The sequence below is a fragment of the Peromyscus eremicus genome, chromosome 19 (assembly GCF_949786415.1).
Source record: "Peromyscus eremicus chromosome 19, PerEre_H2_v1, whole genome shotgun sequence".
In the NCBI taxonomy this organism is placed as follows: Eukaryota; Metazoa; Chordata; class Mammalia; order Rodentia; family Cricetidae; genus Peromyscus; species Peromyscus eremicus.
The window spans coordinates 38,174,900-38,198,046 of NC_081435.1; the positions used below are offsets into that span (position 1 = coordinate 38,174,900).

At 38.0% G+C, this 23,147-nt stretch overlaps 1 protein-coding gene across 3 annotated transcripts in view; it reads left to right on the top strand.

Moving 5' to 3' along the window:
• Positions 1-1,587: 1,587 nt before the first annotated feature.
• Dmxl1 (Dmx like 1) overlaps positions 1,588-23,147 on the top strand; it is a 150,826-nt gene continuing 129,266 nt past the window's right edge. Inside the window, exons 1-4 of one of the 3 annotated variants that reach the window (XM_059246411.1) lie at positions 1,588-1,778; positions 11,161-11,286; positions 14,832-14,903; positions 21,634-21,712. In XM_059246411.1, the coding sequence (XP_059102394.1) occupies positions 1,692-1,778; positions 11,161-11,286; positions 14,832-14,903; positions 21,634-21,712 (364 nt within the window). In that variant the 5' untranslated portion in view covers positions 1,588-1,691. The remainder of the gene's footprint in view (positions 1,779-11,160; positions 11,287-14,831; positions 14,904-21,633; positions 21,713-23,147) is intronic. The other 2 variants (XM_059246409.1, XM_059246410.1) reach the window with 2 other exon arrangements.

Sequence of the window (23,147 nt, forward strand, 5' to 3'; positions counted from 1 at the left end):
TTATCTCCCTGGACACCTTCTAATAATCTCTCTTATCAAAAGAAAGAGGAAAGGAGGAAGAAAGGTTTCTTAGAAATATTTTGAGATGTAACTTGAGAGTCTCCAAAATTGTTTGTGTGGCTGAAACATTTCTAGCCCCCCACCCCATCCCTTGAGGAACCCATACCAACACTTAGGTATGTGTTTTCTTTCTGAATGCTGCTCTGTTAACACTCACACTAAGCCTATATTAAAATATTTTTATTAAACTCCACCTGTGCTTCATAAACTGGATAGTCCTGAAATTCTTTTCTGCACCCAAGCTCCAAATTCCGGTTTGGCCTGAAGTTTCTAATCTAGGCAAACTCCTTAGGCCGCTGAGGGTGTCAGCGCTGGGTTGTCTCTCTGACCTCTCACCTCTGTCAATATTACTGCAACAAAGTTCATAGTTATATTCATCCATTTGAAACTTTCTTGAACACTTTGGATTAAGTTTGTGCCCGACCTTTGAGATAAGAGAGGAAAAGAACAGTCTGTCCCTAGGAGGGGAAGCCATTTTAGTAGATATTTGTTAATAATACTGCTGTCAAAACATAATGAGAACTGGATCTCATTACTGGTGCCTGACAATTCATTTTGAGTTTCTGGTGTTCTTTTTCCACAGCAAAGTAGGACTGGTGGGTTATTATTATCGGCACTATTTTATAGTTATGTTGTTTATATAAAAAAATTACATCAACTAGTATTACTGAAGAGCTTAAACCTTTTAAAATGATCTTGTTTAGCGACTTGGAAATGCGCAGGAATAACCGCGACAAGGCTTCAATGGTCACTTTTACAGATTTCTCACACGGTGCCTGTGGGGGAGCGGTGCATCTTGGGAGTTGTAGTCAGGATCAAGGAAACTGCAACTCCTCCCTGTTGAACTTTCGGTCCCAACAGTTCGGAAGAACCCTTACCAAAAGCCCAAGTTGGTAACTTTTAGGTAACTCTCGGCTCTTACTGTTTACCCTAGACTCAGGGTGCGAAAAGACTCACACGGAGGGCAGGCTCCTCCACAAGCCTCAAAGCGATTGGCCTCCCTTCAGGATGGGGCGGGGCTCTAGGTACTTTCGCGTCTCGGGATTGGCTAACTCTCGGCTCGAAAAGGCGTTGCTGCCCTTGCATACATACTGTTGGGCCCTGGGGAGCTCAGCGGCAAGTCTCGCGATACTTTGGCGCCAAGGCTGGAGCCGCGTAGCCAGCGGTGGCAGCTGGTTGAGGGCGGCGGGGCCGCGGCCGGGAAGGGGCCGCGTCTGGTGGGAGCCGCGCGTGCCGCCGGGGCCTCTTGGGGCTGTGTGTCCCGCCGAGGCGGCTCGGGCGTAGCGTGCGGACGACAGCGCGGCACCCTCCCTCCTCCACCTCCCCCGGGGAGCTCCGGCCCCGGGGCGGATCGGTGAGCGGACGCCGGCCGTGCTTCTTCACCTGGGCATCGGTGACAGGTGCAGAGCAGCGCGGCGCCGCACTCGCTCCCCGCCCCGGCCCGCCCCCTCTCCAGGCCTCGGCCGCCCCGGCTCGGGATGAGCCGCGGGCCCCGACCGAGCGTCTGCGGCTTCGGGCGCCTGGCACCGCCGCGGAAGAGCGGCCGCCGCCCCTAGGGGGAAGGCGCCAGGAGGTGGCTGAGCACGGGCATGAGCTGGCTGCGGCGTCTGCTGCGGGACTAGGACGCCGCCATGAACCTGCACCAGGTGCTGACCGGCGCGGTGAACCCCGGCGACCACTGCTTCTCGGTGGGCAGCGTCGGCGAGCAGCGCTTCACGGTGAGTGCGGGACCCGGAGGCCCGGGGCAGCCTGACGCTTGGCTCGCACGGCCTCCGTCCACTCAGCGTGCTTTCGGGCTTTATAAAAAAAAAAAAAAAAAAAAAATGTTAGTCTGACCCCCTCGGGCCGAAGTAGCGCCTCCAAAATGATAGTTTTTGAATCACGAGTTGGGGGGTGGAGGTGGGGGCCCTTTTTTTTTTTTTTTTCGCTGCATGGGCCTGAATTGTCGAATTAATTTGGGTTCAGTAGTTGGGATATGTTTCATTTTTTTTTTTTTTTCAGTTCTAAGGTCAAGTCTTTGTAGACTTAAAACAGTTACTGATTATTAAACCAGCGCAAATAACAATATCATGAGAACAGCGCCTATTTATTTTTTTTCTTAAAGTTTACCGACGAATAACTTTGCAAAGAAAATATTCTTCATTCATTCCTATCATCCTTTGAGTTACAGAGGCAACGGCCTTGTAATCCTTGGAAAGTTTTGAGGGTGTTCGAGGTAATTACTGACAGTTTGACCATTGTATTTTCAGTGTTTGCTAAGGGCAGGTTATGATTTAGCCAAAGTGACTTGCTAGTAGAGCAAAGATGGTCTCACATTTCTGGCTTTATCAGTATAATGACATTTCCTTTTCTGTCTTAGTTTAGCTTTTGTAGTAATTTCAAGTCGTAAGTCAGTGGTGGACTTGAGATCTTTAGTCCGAACATATTTGTAGTGCTGATGATTTTTTGCTACAACTCTTTGATTAAATGTAAAATTCAGTTTTGTACAGCTAAAACAATCAGTCTAACAGATGCCCCAGGCTTAGGGATCTTAATTTCTCTGGTGTGTGTGTGTGTGTGTGTGTGTGTGTGTCTTTGTTAGACAAAGTAATACTCAGCATTTAACGTGATTTAAGCATTTAATGCTTAAACTGTACTTTTAGAGTTTTGTCAACCAAGCTCATTGCTTTCCAAATGGAGTGGCACATGATGCTAGTAGTTACCCAGATTCTACTTCTTGATGTTTGCCTAGCCTAAAGTTCTCAGGAGAAGTGAGGAGAGGACAGAGGGCTTAGCACTTGTTACCCTACAGCTGGACATTGCTGTCTGTTCTTACTGAAGGGAAGGAAATATAGCCTCCTTGGAGGTCTTCCAGGTGAGAGATTATAGGATAGAGATGTATTGCATTTTCTGCCATCCCCTAAGCTTTATGAGGGCTTTCTCCAAGGCAAATGCTATGAACTTTTAAAGAAGGCATTCTGAATGGACATAGCAGTGTGGGTACTTCAAAGCATGTGTAATATGATAGTCCATTTATACACCTACATGCATCTGTCTGTAAAACCTCGGCCAGTTGCTTCCATGTTGGTTTTCAGGAGCCAAGGGTTGTATAGTCTTGTTCTAGCATGGAACTTGTTGTCTAGTTCTGTTTTTAAAGTCAGTTTTTCCTAAAGCAAGCATTGATGACCTTCCTCAAGCTGGTTGCAGATTGCTTCCAGATAAGCATACAATTAAATAAGTTAAACACACATTTATTCACACATTAGAGACCTAAACACATATAATAAAAATACATTAGTTTGGTGTAAAGATCCTAGCTCTCTCCTGTTTGGGTAACAGTTTAAAGATTACAGTCATGTTTTTTTCTGCAGCCAGCTGTTGTTCCATTTAAGCCAGCTTCTTCCCTTAGTTTCCTCAGTAAGTGGGTATATCTCATCGTTCTTTGTTTTGAAATTGCCCCATTTTCTCCTTCGTGTTCATGAACAGTCTGTTGTTTCCTCCCTTGAGATTTGTTTTTAACCTCCTTTGAGTGGGATTGAAGGCTCTGAGGGTCAAATCATAGGCTTCTGGCATTCCAGTAAGCATTCCGCTGAGCTCACCCTCCCCTAGCTTTTGAGTTCTTATTTTTTTAGCAAGAACAAAAGTTAATGCTAGATTGTATATGAAGACTAGAAGCCCCTCAGTTGCAGTTGTGCTTGAGGTGGGGACTTGCAGTCTTGCAGTCTCTCCTCGAAGGATTCCTTCATCCTTTGTGGAACTTCATGATGTCTCTGAAGATGACAATTTTTCCTGTTACATATCTGCAGATAGTTAAACACTTCTATTGGAGGATTACAAAGAACAAGACTGGTTCCTAAGTAAAGTCTTGACATACTTCAAATTGAATTTGAATCCAATTTTCATGTTTCCAAATGCACAATTATTAATATAGGCTAGCATACCAAAATGTTGTTTTTGTTTTATACATTAACTGCCATCAAACTAGTTTGGATTTGCCCTTAGAAAGCTACCAGTGGACACTGACTGTGTCACGCATGCTTTCAGAGTGCTTTTATTTCATTATTAAGCAGTCTTCCTTGAGTCTGTGTCCTCAGTGGCTTCATTGTGAGCCCATAGACAGTGACTGAGGTAGAGTGATACTTGGTAGTTGAGTCATAACTGGTTTGGTTTCAAGCATGATTCTTTATAATTAGGCTGGTTTTCTGTTTGTGTGCTTCCTTGTTTGTTTTTGTTTTCATTTTTAAAAAATTTTGTTTTTATTTGTTTTTGTTCCAAGGATCAAACCAATGGGCCTTGCACATGCTCACATGCTAGGGAAGCGCTCTGCATCCTCAACACTGCTTTCACCTTTTCTTTTGAGACAGAGCCTTGCCACACTGCCCAGGACTTGTGACTCTCCTGTCTGCTCACTAGCTAGGGCCACAGGTCTTTGTCATTAGTTATTTTTGAGCACGTTCTTTTCTAACCTTTAAATTTTATCTTTTTTTTTTTTTGGTTTTGGTTTTTCAAGACAGGGTTTCTCTGTGTTCTGGCTGTCCTGGAACTTGCTTTGTAGAACAGGCTGGCCTCGAACTCACAGAGATCCGCCTGCCTCTGCCTCTTCCTCCCAAGTGCTGGGATTAAAGGCGTGCGCCACCACTGCCTGGCTTTTCTGTCATCTTTTAATGGGACACTGTTTGGTGTTTGTTACATGAAATTAAGGTTATAATTCATTGTACCTAATTCATGGTACTTTGTACTAGAATGTACTTTATGAATACTGGTTGACTTGATGAGTAGATAAAGCAGCTTTATTGCAGTGCAGTTAATAATTTCGGTCTTTTAAAATTGCTTTAATAATTTAGAGTTGAGTCTAAAAACAATATTTCTACCAAAGTTTCTTGAAATTTTTCCATAGCCCATTTGTTACACGTTTTATTATCAACATAAAGTGAGAACCAGAGGAGATAATGGGTACATTGAGCCAAAAATATTTTTTCTTTGGTTACAGTAATGCTTCCCTCATTCTTTTATCCATCTTAATTTCCTTTTTTGGGGGGGAGAGGGATTGAGGAAATGCTGTTTACAAGACACAGTAATTTAAAAAAGACCATTAATTAGAATCTAGATGTCATAATATTTTGTGTAGAATGCTGACATAAAATACCTTTTCCTTTTGTAGTTAATCCATATTCAGTGCTGACAATGTGTTTTGGAAGAAATAGAAAGGGAGTTAATTTTTTCTATTTTGTTACATTTTATTTATGTGTGCATGTTTCACATGTCTGGTAGTCAGAGGACAGCTTGAGGAGATGTTCTTCATCTGCTGCTGATTGAACTCAGGGTTCTTTGGATTGAATTTAGGTCATCAGGCTTGGTAGCAAGTACCTTTACTCTCTGAGCCACCTTGCTGATTCAAGGAGGTTAATTTTTAAGAGACAAAAGATTGTGCTAATATTTAGGATTTTCTTTCTCTATGGAGAGAAAAGCAAATATTAGACAACTCAGTGCTCAGTCATCGCTAAGTGGATGCAGTGTAAATTGAAAAATGCAACTATGGTTCTGTGGGAGTTTGGTAGGGAGACTAAGTGAGTTTCTCTTTCCCCAACTTTCTGTGATAGTAATCATCCTTTGCTTTAGTTTAGGGGTGCTTTTTTGGTGGCACCACTATTGCTATATTGGGAAAATGGAAAGGTTTTATGAATGGTGTATGTGTTTGTGTAGGGACATGTGAGTCTTTGTGGGTGGGGAGGCTATAGAAGGGGATTATTTGCCTTTGTACCTATCTGGAAGAAGAGAAAACTGTTTGCGGTACCTGTAATGCCATTACAAGTAATTTAGTTGGGCTTTGTTTTAAATTTTTTGGTTTATTTTACCAATTACTGTGATTTCTAGGAGTAAGTACACTTAATTAAAAAATCATTAAAATAACACTAATTGTCAATATTATGGTTTAAAAAAAGAGAATAAGCATTAATTACAACATAATCAAACTTGACCATTTAACCAGAACATACTCTAGAAAGAAATTTTTTTAGGGCATTTACCTGATATAGTTGATTAAAACAAAGGGTTCACAAAAACAAACTCTAAGTGTCTTAGAGAAATGAGTTTCCAGATTAGAAGACAGGCTGTTATAACCTTGGATACATTTTGAAATTTAGAATATTCCAGATTACTTGTCAGACTTTGAAGTTAAGAATGTCCTTTGAATGATGCCTCCTAGTGCACTGGACTCAGTTCTTCCTGTGCATTGCACCTTGTTTTCTCTGAGTTAGTAACTTCATGTTACCTGCACCTAACTGGAGGGCTTTCCTCTGAGAACCTTCATTGGCTAGGAACAAAGTATTCTAATTATAGTTATTTTTTGAGACAGGATTTTACTATATAGCTCAGGCTGACCTCTTAACATCAGCCACGTAAGCGCTGGGATTATTATATGTGTCATTCTCCTGGCTTGGTTAGAGAGCTGACAGAAGTAGTTGGTGTACCAATTACAATATACAAATATTTTGTGAGAGTGTGTTTGATAATCCAGCATAGTGTTGTTGCTATTGTTTATTTATTTGCAGTGCTGGGAATTGAACCCAGGACCGTGTTAAATACCTACTTTGTCACTGAGCTACATTTGGTAATTCTCCATATGGTCAAAGCACCATTAAATTAGTTTTTGTGAATAATTTATTTCAGACAAGTCTATAACACTAATGTTTAAATTTTGTTGACTTTGTTTTTGTTTTCTGAGACATAATACTGGCTGTCCTGGAACTCATTATGTAGACCAGGCTGGCTTTGAACTCACAGAGATTGAGGGTGTGCACCACTGTGTTGACTTTTGTTGTTATTTTTGAAATAAGGTCTTATTATGTAGCCCAGGCTATCATCTCATTTACTAGGTAGCCAAGGCTGACCTTGGATTTAGATTCCTTCTCGGCCTCATTAGTACTAGGATTGCTAAGGGACTGTACTTGTGGGCCTGGCTCACAGTCCATTTTAAGGCTCTTTTTTTATTGGTATACTTTCATGTTTATCACCCTGACAGGCAATATAAGTTCTAGAGTTGAATTAATTTTAAATATTTATAAAACTAGGTTACTTTCAGGTGATTCATATAGATATATGTATATATCTCCCTTTGTTAGCACAGACTTAATATAAATTGATAGTCTCAAAAAATGCAAAACAAACAAAAAACTATCTCCAAATTAAAATGCATTGTTTCCACTTTCCACAAACTTTGGAAAACATTGCAGCAAGAGAGTTACTGTACTCTCTCTTTTAGAAATGACATCCACTTATTTGGGGCCTAGGACTTGAAGCACATGTGATTGTGTGAGAGAAATGAATGCAGGGTGAAACCAGGGCTTCTTGCATGCGAAGACATGCTCTGCCTCTGATCACTCTCTCTGCTTCTGTATTTTCTAGCACTTGACTTCTGATCACTTCTGTGCTAAAGAACGTGGAAACTAGACCTTGAACCTTGTCCTTATTATTTAGCATGGTTATTTTTAGACATCTATATCTTATAATTTAAATAATTTGACATGAGTTAATTTAATAATAGTCTTTGTCGCCAACATCTTTTAACTTTCTTGAACCTTCTTGTTTTCTTGAGTCTAACCAAATCCAACACACTTCAGCTTTTGTTTTTGTTATTGTTCCTTTCTGTATCTCTGTTCCTGGCTCTTGAGCACTCCTAAATAATATAAATAAAACTGGAAAATGCAATCATATTTACCAACTTTAGGTGGGACCTCAAAGCTTCCCAGGCACCCGCCTACCCATCTGTTCATTTTTGTTTGATCTCATGTTTTGAAACCTCCCAGCCCAACATTGTTACTCATATAAACATCCACCTGGAGTCTGTCAGGTCATCATTCCCTCATTGTCAATTGCAAGCCAAAAAAGTCACTGTATCAGCAGTCCTTTTTTTTTGTCTTTGTACAGTGAATGATATACTCTGTCCTACATGTCCCAGGTTAACTCCTTTCCCTATGCTGTGGGTTTTATCTTTTCAAGTTCTATTTGGAGTCTTGGTCCTTTATTATCTATATTTTTTTCCCTGGAATTTCCAAGACATGCTTAAAACGTTCATCTTAAAAAACAATACTTTCTGGCAGCCTTGTGTCTCCTTAGTTGTCACAAATGTCTTCTCTATGGTGCTTTGCTTTCTCTTTGGCATTTGTCAATTCACCATTTGCTTGTTTTTCCTTAGCTTAGTTGTAACTCACTTCTTCCTTCCTCATCTTTTCTCCTCCTCCTCTTCCCTTCTTCTTCTTCTTTCTTCCTTCTACTCGTTGTCAGTTTTCTTTGTTAGGTACCTTACAGGATGATAATTTGTCCTTCGTCTTCCATTCTGTAAGGTATATTGCCTCTAGTGGTGAGATCCCTGTCTTAGAATTTCAAACTGATAAATGATGCTTGGATTTTTCACTTGAAGATGCCACAAATACTCAAATTCATTGTTTAGACTCAGTTTCCCCTATAGGTGTATCTTATTACCTTTCCTTCCTACGTACCTTGTTTGGTTTGTTTTCCTACATCATTATCTTTGAGAAAAGTTCCATAATCCAGCTGTTTTTCTTTTCTTTTCTTCTCTCCCCTCCCTTCTTTTTTGAGACAGGTTTTCTCTGTGTGTCCCTGGCTGTCCTAGAACTTGCTCTGTAGACCAGGCTGGCCTTGAACTCAGAGATCTCCAAGCATTGGGATTAAAGGTATGTGCTACCACCACTTGGCCCCCAGCTGTTTTTTCTAAGCTAGAGGCTTAGTAGAATCCTCAACACCTCCTCCTCCAACGTTTTCTCAAGTCCTGTAGAGTCTACCTCCTAAATAATTTTCAGACCTCACTCATCTTTGTCCCTACTACCTCAATAAAATAGCCTTTTAACCTATGTCCTATGCAGTCATGCTTATCTCCAGCTGAACACTGTCAGAGCAGAAAGCACATTAAGATAGGTGTGACCTCTTCAGGTATTTTAATAGACATTTTTAGTCTATTGCTTGCAGAAGCTGCCTTCTTAAACTTGAACTGTTTAATTTGTCATTCCCAATTTGTACAGTAGGAATCCTAAATACTTTGTCTCTCTTACATCCAAGCACTTTTATACATTCTTCAAGCCACTTTTCAACTCCTGCTCTTGCAGAAAAGATCTTAATATTTAGCTAACCCCTCATTCCTAAAGCCTTAAAGTAGAAGTCTCTAGTCAGAGTAGCCATTCTTCTTGTATTTATTTGTTTGTTTATTTTTGAGTCAAGGTCTCTCTACATAGCCCTGGCTGTCTTGGCTCTCGCTCTGTAGACCAGGCTGGCCTCAAACTCACAAAGATCTGCCTCACTCTGCCTCCCAAGTGCTGGGTTAAAAGCCGTACGCCACCACCGCCCAGTGATGTTTTTCACTTTTAAACTATAGCCTAGTTGTTCACTTCTGGCGGCCATGATATCTTTGTCATTGCATCTAGAGATGTAGCTAGAGAGGTAGGGAGTGGTAAATACATGAGAACCAGCGCGAAAGGGAGTGTGGGATGGAATCAGCTGCTATAAAGACTAAACACATTATGAGCAGCACCACACCTGGGCAGGTGGTCCTCAGAGATCTAAGAAAGCATTCAGATTAGGCTATTTTTGGATTATATAGTGTTGAATAATGTTTGATTTTAAATTTTGTGTTTGAGCTGCTAACTTGAGTTTCACCAGAAGTCTTTCAATGAATTTTGGTTTATTCTTAGGACTGAATGTCCATCAATTTCTGAAATTTCTCTAAGCATACTTCTGCCATTTTATACTATGTATTTTATGCAAAATGGTGTTCTCAAAATTCAGGATTATAAAATGAAGGTATCAGTAAACTGAAAAATATTAGACAACATGCTATATATCGTTTTTCATCAAATATTCAGCCAAGATTTTTTTAATAAAGAAACAAGCATATCCATTTCACTAATGCACACATTTTCTTCTACCTTTTATACATGTTAAAATTCTGTATATACCAAATAATTGTTTTAAAACACTTATCATTAAATGTTTTATTTTTATACCTATTTTACATATCTGTGTACCTTGGGCCATGTAATAATTTCTCAGTTGGAAAAGTTTTAAGAAGCCCTGAGGTAAACAAAGACCAGGCAAATAAAAGTCAGATAAGTTACTGAGATGGAAAAAGGAATAGAAGGAAGGCAGTGCAAGGACAACCAGGTGAGGGAAGGAGACAGGCAGAAGTGCCTGAGATGGGCGGGCTTGGAGAAGGGTAATCGCTTAGGGTACTGTCCTTGTAAGGTTTTGTTGGGGGCTTTTTCTCTTTTTTGTGGGACCTGCCACCCAGCTCCCAAATAAATCACACACAGAGGCTTATTCTTACTTAGGAATGCCCAGCCTTAGCTTGGCTTATTTTTTAGCCAGCTTTCCTTAACCTACAATATTCCGTCTTCCTTTTGCCTCTGGGCTTTTCCCATTCTCCTACTTCTGTAATACTTACTCCTACCCTGTGGCTTGCTGTGTAACTGGGTGGCTGGCCCCTGGAGTCCTTCTCCTTCTCTGGCTTCTAGCTCTCCTCCCAGATTTCTCCCTCTGTATATGCTCTCTGCCTGCCAGCCCCACCTATCATTTCTCCTGCCTTGCTATTGGCCAGTTCTTTATTAGACCATCAGGTGTTTTACACAGGTACAGTAACACAGCTTCACAGAGTTTAAAAAAAAAATGCAACATAAACAAAAGTGACAAACCTTAAAATAATATTCTACTACAGTAAGGAGTTGGGATTTTTATTGCAAGTGTAGTGGGAAACTTTAAAAGTTAAGCAGGGATTATAACTTGATGCAGTAAACATCTTTAGAAGTCAGTTTTGTTTGTTTGTTTGAAAACAGAGACAAGGATGTAAGCAATTGGATTGTTAACAGTAGGGCAGGAGACAGATGATGAATTTACAAACAGGGATGATAACATTCAGGGAAGATGGAAGAAATGCATGTGATTGGTTTTAGATGGGGCTGATTTGCAGTGGATTTACATATAGGAAGGAAAGAAAATAATTCTAATAAAGGCTGTCTCAGAGGCAGTTAAAATTTATGTGTTTTAAACAATATTTAATGCCAGTTTTCTACATATTTTCTTGAAATGTCTATCATTTTTATTTTACTTTTTTAGGCCTATGCATCTGGATGTGACATTGTAATACTGGGAAGTAATTTTGAAAGATTACAGATCATCCCAGGCGCTAAACATGGAAATATTCAAGTGGGATGTGTAGACTGTTCAATGCAACAAGGCAAGGTTTGTAACATTGTCGTAACATGAAGATTTGTTTTGAGTATTGATTTTTGTCAGAAATATATATTTCTTATTCAATTAAGACCTCCTTTCCAAGGACAAAGCTATACATTTCTTTGGCTCTCTAAGATGCATTTTGGAGAATGTTAGAAATTCAGATGATGATTTTTTTGTTGTTTTAAAATATTTGTCTTTGTTTTATGTGTATGCCTCAGTATATTTATGCTAACTGTGTGTGTGTATGCAGGTGTCAGTTGATGCCAGAAGAGCGTTTTGGATTACCTGGACCTAGACTTAACAGTTGATTGTGAGCTGCCTGATACGGGTTCTGGGAGCAATACTTAGGTCCTTTGCAAGAGTAGCAAGTACTCTCAATCAGTGAGCCTTCTCTTCAGCCCATTCCTGATTTTTGAGACAAGGTCACATTGTAACTCAGCTTGTCCTGGAACACTATGCAACCCACCCGGGCTGGCTCTGAGCTCACAGCAATCCCACTGTTTCTTGAATGTTGAAATTACAGGCATGAGGTATCATACCCAGTTCAAAATCCTGTTTTTGTATAATTTTAAGATGTAGCACAATCTCCTCTACTAATTGAAATAAAAGCATAATACTTTTTACCTTTAAACTTGTCTAAAGCTTAGTTTTTCTGCATTAGAAAACAAAATTAAGGCGGAGGTAGAGGCAGGTGGATCTGAGTTCAAGGCCAGCCTGGTCTACAGAGTGAGTTCCAGGACAGCCAGAGAGATACACAGAGAAACACTGCCTCAAAAAACAAACAAAGAAATCAATATAAAACAAAAACCTTCTGAGAGGTTTGCTTCCTTAAAAAGGAAAGGAATAGCATTATTTTCAAAAGACAGATCATTATTTTCAAAAGACATTCTTTGTACGCAGGTAGTTATTCTGGTAACTTCTGAAAAACATCGAAAGAATACATACACTAACATCTGGAATGTTTTGTTAATTTTTTAGGTCTAAGAAAAAACTTTTATTTGTATATGAAAAGTAAAAATAGTAAATTGAAAGTAAAATAATTACAGCAAGTACAAAAGAAACAACATATAGTTCTCGTTGATCATTTTAAATATAGTTGTGTGGAGTGTCCTAGGAGTCATACCAGGCAACATATATACCTTGAAATAGCACCAAGTAAGTATAGATTAGGCCTATCTTATTTATCTATCTATCTGCTTATTTATTTTTGAGGCAGGATCTGGCTAGTTTGGAACTTGCTATATAGACCATGCAGGCTTTGAGCTCACAGATCTGCCTGCCTCTGCCTCCTTAGTGCTGGGATTAAAGGCTTGCACCACCATGTTAGATGTCTAATGATACTTTTGATAAAAGGTGTTTCTATTTCAGATTTACTTGTTTGTTGTACTGCCATTGTCTGTTGTCACTTTATAGCCCTTTTCAGTATAGTTACAAATGTCTCTCTTGTATCTGTCTCTTGTTTAGACCTTAACATTGCTGCACATATGCTGCTCTTTACTGTGGAATTCTAAAATTCAGTGAGATGGTTTTTTTTTTGGTTGTTGTTTTATTTTGTATTTTTTTCCTTTCATACTTTTAGTGTTTGTTCTCCTAGCTCTGTAGTTCTGTAATCTCTTGTTACTATTAAAAACTTATTTAAATATAATTCAGATTCATAGAGCTAATTAATGTTGGGAATGTGATAGTTTCCAGCAAGAGTTTTTGTTTTGTTTTGTTTTAATGAAGATTCACTAAGTTATGTGATTGTCTAGGTTAGGATGAAGTCATTTTGTTTTATTATCAAACTTATACAAGGTAAGTTTCCTTATTAACAGGTAGCAAAGCCTTTCTTAAAGTGTCAAGAAGCCAGGCAGGATGGCACATACTTGTAGTCCCAGCTACTCTGGAGGCTGAAGTAGGAGGATTTCTTGAGTCCAGGAGTTCTGGGCTGTAGTACGCTGAACCCATCTTGTATCTGTATTAAGTTTGACATCATATAGTGGCCTCCTGGAAGGAGAGGAGTACAAGGTTGCCTAAGGAAAGGTGAACAGGTCCTTAAAGTGTAAGGAGGAAAATTTTTAGGGTCCGGTGCGAAGGTACTTCTGACTGCCTTTAAGAAAGAAGACTCTCCTTGACATAAGCACCAGTGTTTATCATCAGCGTGTTTTCGTTGTATAACTACCAGATTATTCTGAGAAACTGTACCTATATACGCCTTGTTGTTTATCAGCTTCAAACATTCTTAAACTTCTCATTACATACAAAAGTTCAAGTTGTTCACATTGGCATGAATCATTGTATAATATGACTCAAACCTATCTTTTAGTCTTGTGTTCATCATTCTGTTATAAAAAACACTTCTAGCTAGTTTGGTCATGAGTCACCTGTAAATACGTGTTACTTCTTTTAATCTTTATAACTGTGTTCATAATATGCCCTCATTTAAAATTGAATGAATACTTAACTTGCATTTTCAAAACCAACTCATGCTTAGACCCCAGGATTTTCCAGCTCAGCATAGTGCTGCTGATTAGTATATTCTATAAACTCAGTTCATTTAAAATATTTGTTTTAAAATTTTGTATATGTAATATCCTCAACTCTTAGTTTCCCTCCATTAGACCATATTGTTCTTTTATGTATTCTCTTTTCTATGTAGCCCTGGCTGGCTTCAAACTCTATATATAGACCAGATAGGCCTTGAACTCACAGAGATCAGCCCACCTCTGCCCCTGGAGTGCTACCATGCCCAGCTCTCTACCTTATTTATGTATTTTTTTATGTTTGGTTTAATTTTTGTCTTGTTTTTGAGATAGGGTCTCAACTATGTATCCAAGGTTGATCTGTAAGCTGTCATCCTTCTGCCTTAGACTTTCCAAATTCTGGAATTATACATTTCTGCCACTGTGTCTAGCTGATTTCTGATATTTTGATGAGGTCCATTCAAGCTATTTTAGTTGCTTATTTAAAGAGTACATTTAAGAAAGAATTAATCATGTAGCTCAGTTACAGGGTACATGCACAGAGCCCTGGGTTCAAACCATGTGTCCCTGCCAAAAAATGAAGACATTTTAAAAACATAAATGTTAAAAATTGTACTCAGGGAATTGATACAGAATAGATCTTAAATTTCATTTTTATGAAGTTAAATTATTTGTTGGTAGAATTATGAACTCCAAAGATAGATAACCTTAAAACTCATTTTTATAATTATGTCATATTTCGTATTTGGCAAAGGTTATATTTACATACTTTCTGCTGTGAGGAGAATAATTTACATTATAGTGCATACTATTGTTTATTCCATACTAAGTGCTATATGAATATTCTTTTCATTTCTCAACATAGGATTGTTAGAAAATAAATACAGAGAAATCTCAGAAAATATGTACAGAAGGTAGCAGTGCTGGGATTCTGATCCCATATGATGGTCTTCAAAACTGACATTCTTAAGTATTGATGTTTGAAATCATGTATTTGCATATTTAAAATGTAACTATAATAATTCTTTCATTTGCTCTTTTGATATATAAGTATGTTAATCTATTTATAATTGTCTTTCTTTTTAAAAGATTGCAGCATCCTATGGAAATGTTATCTCTGTTTTCGAACCTGTCAGCCTCCCGAAAAAAAGGAAAAATTTGGTCAGTAATTTATTATTTTTCTTTTAGGAATTGAAATATGTCTAGTATAAAGTCAAAGTGACCATTCAGTAATCTAGTATAAATTATAGACTATAATTGAAGATAAATGTTAAGTCCAATGTTCATATTAAAATACAATTAAATTTTTTTATTGGAATTGAATTATACTAAATTGTGTCAACCAAATGTCTTAAAGTGCTTTGTTTTTCTTCTGACACTTTTATTTCATAATAGGCAAAGAACTGATAACTTAAAGTTTGGAAGTTACTTTATTCTACTACCAGACACTGTTGTTTAACCATAAGTGGCACTTTATTCTTGGTTTGTAGAGCACACTTAAGCAGTTTTCTGCCTTTTCATGTTTATAGTTCTTACAGTTACATGATTTGCTTTCAGAATTAAGACATTTCTAGGACCTAATTTTTTGCTTTTATTATGTAATATAGTTGCTCTCAGATCAGTAAATGTTGTTCCTTATAAGGAAAATATATAAGAAATTAGGAAGTTTGTTAACTAATAGTTTATAAATATAACAGATGAGTCACATTGTTTTGCATGTCTTTGTAGTCACCATAAATATTAAACCAGTGATTCCTAAACCACATGAAAGCATCAGCCTAATGAAGTGAAAGAATATGGTTAGAAGTTGTAGGATTGATTTCTGTTTCTGTTGCTTTTGCCTATGTGGTCTTAGTAGAGGCTGCTTATGACCCTCTTTGCTCAAGTTGTTAATAGGATGATATATTAAAGGTCAGAAATGTAGAGAATTAAATAGTGTTTTAATGGTAGAAATACCCTTATATAGCTTCTGATGATTTGGGGGTCATTTTTATTTGAATCAGTAATATCTTACAAATTACTCCCCCACCCCTACACACACACACACACACACACACACACACACACACACACACACTTTTCCCTTCTTTTTGAGACAGAATCTTGCCCAGTAGCCCAAAACAAGCCTGGAACTCACCATGAGTTCAGATAAACCTTGCACTCTCAATTGTCCTGTCTCAGCCTCCCAAGTGCCACTATGCTGGGCACTTACCAGCATTCAGTTTCATAAAGAGTTTCTAAAATTCTCTGTGATTTCTGTTGGTGTCTGTGGATTATCTAGTTAATCCAGTATTAGAGGGCCTTACCTCTGTATTAAGTGATTGGCAGTACTAAACTATTCTTTTAAAGTTTTTGTTACATTTATTTAACTGGGGAGAGGCCACCTGTGGAGGCTAGAGGACCATTTGCAGACATTCTCTCCTTCCATCCTGTGGGTGCAGGAGATCTATTGTATGTTGTCAGGCTTGGTGACAGCAGCCTTTACCCTTAGCCATCTTGCCAAACCTTAAAAATGTATTTTAAAGGTAGTTCCCTTCCCAAGAACTGTAGTAGTACTTTCTCGTTGGGACCGCCAACCCCAAATAACGACATAGAGTCTTATTAATTATGAAAGCTTGGCCTTTAGCTTAGGCTTATCTCCAACTAGCTCTTATATAACTTATATAACACACACACACACACACACACACACACACACACACACACAGAAATCCTTAGAGACACATCTTTACAGTATACACAAATGTTCTACAACATTTCTCCCTTTTTATCTAAACAAAAAGGAAAGTAAAACTATACATTAAGAACAATTATCAGGTAAGAATTACATTCACAATGTCCAGTCCATTTGCATTTGGCAAATTCAGAGAAAATACTCCAATACCTATCTTATCTTGGTGAGCCCAAAGTTTTGTACCTAATTTACTTTCTATCCTAACTTGTATTACCAACCCCAAACTATGTTTTTAGACCTCAAAACATTTTCTTAGAAAAACAATTTAAGCTTTTATGTCTCTCAACCTTAGATACTTTATATCTCTTTCATAATTTTCTTTTCTAGATTTGGTAACAAGGAAAACTATAAACTAGAACTATCTATTGTTCAACCCCATCAGAGACCCAAGAAGGCTATAATATTACTTGATAAACAGGAAGTACAGAGCAAGCAACTTCCAAAAACTATAGAGTTGACAGAAACAGCTGGCTGCCTGAACAGTCACCCAAAGGTTCTTCTGCAGTGTTGGGGTATCCATCTCTAGCATACAGACCTAGAATATCTGACAGACATTTTTGTGAAGTAGGAATTTTGAAAGACTGTCCTACCTTGTCTTGGCAAAGTTTGGCAGTCACCTTCTTTTGTGTCCTGCTTGTCCAATTTTGACAACATACTGTCAGTAGTTGAGGCAAGGGCAGTTTCTTACTCAGTGGCTAACTTTGCCACAATGAAAGCAAACTCCATATGGAGGTTCTTCAATGCCCATCAACTTCTTTTGAGGTAATTGGTGCTGCCAGGAGCAGACATGTCTCACTGTCATGAAAAGCCTATTAAAACATCTTAAATGCCATATTCTGTAGGTCTCTGAAGTGTGTGAAGACCATCTGTCTATCTAAATTATATGTTTGATCTTGAAAACATACCTAACATGGCTACAAATTTGATTGTTATAGATGACTAACTTCTAACCTGTATTTCTTAATTATCTTAAACAATTTGTAATAATGGCCTTTAAGAACTAGGATTTTACATTACATTTTAAAGTAAACTGCATAAGCAAGAATAGAAACATATATACAGTATGTTAAAACAAAAATAACCTTAAATTTGTTTCAGTGTGGCCTTTAAGAACTAGAATTTTACATTACATTTTAAAGTAAACCGCATAAGCAAGAATAGAAACATATATACAGTATGTTAAAATAAAAATAACCTTAAATTTGTTTCAGTATACAAAAATACCATAAACAAGAGTGGAAACATATAGAGTAAAACAAAAATAATCTTAATTTGTGTCAGTATACAAAAACTCATACCAGTGTAAAATATTTAGACTAGTAGTTGCTTTTTTAATTTAAAAGTAGATTCAATAATCTACCCTTTTATCCTATCATTCCTATATCTGCCCTTTTTTTTTCAGAATGAGATCCCTGAAACTAATCTCTTTTGTTTAGTTTCCTCCCTTACTATGACCAATAACAGCTTGCAATCAACCCCCTCTAAATGATGATAAACTCTAATCCATGGAACAACCAAAAAACACCCACCCTACCTTTTGGGAATGTGGGTGTAATGTTCTTATAATTACTTCCTGTTTTGTGTGTGTGGGGGGGGTGACAGCATCTTTAGGGGATCCTGAGAAAATTGAGATATTGGTCAAATCCTGGGAGAACTAGCTCTTTTCTAGTCTCTGTGATAAGGAAAGTACAGAGCTTATCAGAAGGCCTGGCTAGAGTAGGTTGTGAGGCTGGACAATCTCAACTAGCAGCTTTGAAGTTGTTCCGGATACAGAATTTTTATAAAACTGCAAAGAGACATTCTGAGAGGCTGGATCACTTAGACTACTTGTCTTTATTGGTGTCTGGTCCTTTTTTTGTCTTTGATTTGTAGTTTTAAAGGTAACATATGTCTGTATTAACACAAGTATAGAATGTGCAGTGTGCACAAGTCAGCTAAAGATGAGTTTTTGTTTTATATTTGAGCAGGTAAAAGGCATCTGTCAACTTTATAAGTCCATTTGGACTGCATAACCAAACCGTAATATAAATCTCTATCTATGCTATATAAAAGGTTGGCAGTAATAAGTCATGAGGACTCTGTAGCCAACAAGATTTATCATGTCAAATCCAGTCTCAGCTCTTCCCATGTCAAGGGATCAATATATATGTCTCCTGTCCTGTAATCTTTCTTCATGTTTGTAGCCACGATTTTCAGGAGGCCTCCCCCAATCAAGTCTGAGCTTCATTAATTTTGAAAAGAACCATAACATTTTGTTTCCTGTGGAAACAAAGGCATAAACTCTTCCCCAATGCAACATATTTTCTGACTTCCATTTTGAAGTTAAGAAATTCTTAAAATATATAGGTTGGTTTAATTTGACAGTTTCCATAATCCAGTGTCTCCCCGAAGCTGTTGTTTTTTTATACATTAGCATCTAAAAAATTCAAAGTCAACAAAGCACCATATAGGATCCAGACATGCCTGTTTATTTCCCATCTTTTCATGGCTTATTTATTTTTTTATATATTACTTTACTTTCTCTTTAAAGACTTCATTATAGCGGGCGGTGTTGGCACATGCCTTTAATCCTAGCACTTGGGAGGCAGAGCCAGTTGGATCTCTGTGAGTTCGAGGCCAGCCAGATCACAAAGTGAGTTCTAGGACAGGCACTAAAGCTATACAGAGAAACCCTGTGTCAAAACAAAACAAAACAAAAGACTTTATTATAACTTTTAAACTATTTGGTTTTGTTGTTTTGTTTTGTATTTTTATGACTGTCTGTACCCATTTTCTTCAGCACCTAAGCACATTTTTAACCATTCTGTACCTATATAGAGGTTTTTTTTTTTTTTTTCAGTCTGGACCTGGCTTTACTAAGTGCCTCCAGCACTCTCTGACTTAGTGAGCCAAAGCTTAAAACTGCTTTGCAGTAGCAGCTAGGCCTTCCCCCAAGCTGCTCTGGTGACTTACTCCGCCTCCCTTGGGTCCCTAAGAACCTGGCCTCATGTGGGGTAGGGGTAAGGTCAGGGTGGGGTGGGGGTATACTGGCAGTAGCTTTGTTTACTGACTCAGCTCTGGGAAGTTTCTGAGGCCACTTTCTGGAGTTCCTGAGAGTGGCACTCACTGTTGTGAGTGCTGCTGAGAGGCCCAGGCAGTGACTGAGGTGGCACCGGCCTGTGTGATTTCTCCATCAGTACAGTTATGCCACACGTTGGGTGCCAAATGCAGTAGTACTTTCTCATGGGCTCACTGACCCCACATAATGACACAGAGACTTATCATGAATTATGAAAGCTTGTCCTTTAGCTTAGGCTTGTCACCAACTAGCTCTTATAATGTAATTAACCCATATTTTTAAATCTATGTTCTGCCATGTAGCTCAGGTACCTCTATAACCTATGTCCGACTTGGTCTGCGTCTCGCTAGGGTTTCTGCCTTTCTTCTTCCCTCTGCCCAGAAGTCCCACTTCTTTTCTCCTGCCTAGCCATTCAGCTCTTCCTTACCCCAGTGACAAGGTACCTTAGGCAGAGACATATCTTTACAGTGTACACAAATATTCCACAACAAAGAACACAGTCTTTCTATACTCAGCAACCCTGATGAGGAAAACAGTTTGAAAGTTAGTTATGTTAAAATGCCTGTATTTAGAAGAATAGATTAATTTAAAACTGTATTTTTTCTTTTTAATCAAAATGAGTATTCTTGATGAATATAATAGTGTAAAACACTCAGCAAGATCAGGCTAGTGTTTGTTTGCACAGTATATCCTGTTGAGGGGGAAAAGTGGAAAGGACAGAGTTGGACAAAATCTGTCATACTGAAATCTAGTTTCAAACACTCCTTAGATCCTGATACAAAAGATACTCTGATTTTTCTTATACACTCTGAAATATTCTTTTGAGGTGGTGGTTCTTTGTGAGAGGTGTACTTTTGGATTATTGTTGGTGCTGGGGATGTAGCTCAGGGATAGAGTGCTTACCTAGTGTGTGCAAAGCTGTAAGCTCAATCCTTAGCACTGTGAATAGCAGTAATATAATTATTAATACTCTTTATAAATTATTAGTAAGTTCTTATGTTCAGCTCTTACCTTAGGACTGCCCAAAACTGGGGATACGCTTGTATTCATCTGTGTGTCTAGTTCTGTTGAGGGCTCTGATGTTCACTGTGATTAAGAGCTATTCTGGCAGTGCCCTTTATTTCCTAAAAGGGTATACTGTACTCGATGTGTGGTATCAAAATCACCTGAGGTATTCGTTTAAAGTCCATATTCCCGTGCTTCAAAGTTCACTTTTTGAACCTGAATTTGGGGGCATGGATTTGGAAACTTGAACTTTTAATAAATAGCATAGGCTATTTTTTGTTGTATGGAAGTTTGAGGACCATTGCAGTAAGACAGTATTTATGGGTTAATTTAATAGGCCACAGTTTGAACTTAAAATGAACTACAGTAGGAAATGTTGCGTTGTATACTAGTGGTAAGGATACCTCAGTTTTAATTTGTATATATAATGCCACGTGTATTTTTTTTAACTGATTTGTAGGTTCAAATAAAAGATGTTTGAAAGAGTGGGAAAGTAATATATTAAGGAAGTAATGTGTCTCAGAAAGGGGTGAAACATTAAGGGAAGAATATTTAAATTATTGGACCCATGGACACACATTTAAAATTACACTTTGGACTTTATTATAATAAAATACACATACTGTAAGAAATGTTTGATGTGAGGTTAGTTAAGATACATGTTTATTGGTTTTTTATACTAAGGATAGACTTTCAGATCCTAGCCGTGGGTCATCTTTCAAGAGTCTTCTTTATCATCTAATTAGTGGTTCTCAGTCTTCCCAATGCTGTGACCTTTTAATACAGTTACTCATGTTGTAGTGACCCCCCAACCATAAAATTATTTTTGTTGCTACTTTATAACTGTAATTTTGCAACTGTTATTAATCACAATGTAAATATCTCATATGCAGGATATCTGATATGTGACCCTCAAACAGGTCTCAACCCACAGGTTTGGAATCACTGGTGTAATTCCTATTTCTCTTGACTGAATTGTTTTGTTCTCCTAAAAAAATGACTGCATTAATATGAGCACTACAAATGTGAACATGTTCATTTGATATAAAAGATGCTAATCACAATTAGCTAACTGACTTCTTTTCTCATTTTAGGAACTTTATAGTCAGTGGCAGAAAAGTGGCCAATTTTTTCTGGACTCAATAGCACATAATATAACTTGGGATCCCACAGGTAAGGAATTTAACAAGAATAGCAGGAACAAATGTCACTGAACTAATTTGTTTTTATTACTCTTTCATCTGTCAAATGTAGCTTGAGTTTTTCTCTTAGGGTCCTGCCAAGTCTCAGCAGTCCCGTAGCCCATTTATAAAATAAACATACAGATGCTTATATTATTTAAACTGTTTGGTCTAATGCCTCAGGCTTCTAGCTGTGTAGTTCATACATCTTAAATTAACCCATTTCTATAAATCTATACCTTGCCACATGGCTTGTGGCTTACGAGTATCTTATATGCTGGTACTCATGGTGGCGGCGGCTGGCAGCATCTCCTGACTCAGCCTTTCTCTTCCCAGAATTCTCTTCTCTGCTTGTCTCACCTATACTTCCTGTCTGGCTACTGGCCAATCAGCATTTTATTTATTAACCAATCAGAGCAACACATTTAACATACAGAACATCCCACAGCAGTCAAACTGTGGTAAATATAAAAGTAAATAAAGCAAACTGCCCTTTTATAATTTGTACTGAAATGAAGACAAATACAAGCAATAGTAAATGATAGGACATGATAAATATTATGCAGAATAACTGTTACTTTTGGAAAAAGAGATAATTCTCTCTGGAATTAAGATTTTGTTGACAAGGCTTCTTTTGATCTGACTTTTTGAAAGATTTTAACAATTAGATAAAATAGGAAAAAGAAGTTACTTCTAAGTAATATATGTATTTGCATTAAAAAATACATAACTTGGGGCTGGAGAGATGGCTAACAGTGAAGAGCACTGGTTTTTCTTCCAGAGGAACTTAGTTCTATTCCCAGCAACCACATGGTGGCTCATAACTGTAAGTTCAGTCCTAAAGGATGTGGTACACAGACATACATGCAGACAAAAACACACATATAAAATAAAAATAAATATTTCATAGATTAAAGCAACAATCATTTTCCTGCTTTTGTTCTATGGGTTGGAATTGCTACAGGGTTTTGTGGGAATGCTTTGTCTCTTATCTGTGTATTACCTGAAGTACCTTTCTTATAAAGGGTCAAAGAAAGACTTTGTTCACATGTATGGACCTTTGGCTAGTTCTCTAGTGGGATACCTTTGTTCTCCATGTGGCCTGTCTCTCATGCAGCCTCTACAACAGGGTAGTGTAAATTTTACATGGTGGTTAAATTTTGAGATTGCAAGTTTAAGCGGCAAATACTCTTAAAGCCTGGCCTTCCTTATCCAGAGGATTTTCCTGTTTCATTCTCTGTTCAGAACAAAGTGGGAGTCCAGGTATTTAAGAAATAAGAGAAACAGATTCCATTCTTGTTAGAGATGTGGGAAAGTCATATTGCATGGGGGCCTAGCTACAGACTTTGTACAAGTTACAGTTAATCCTTATAACGCCAGAAAGCTCTGAATTTACAGATAAGAAAATTGAAGTTCAAAGATTGCCC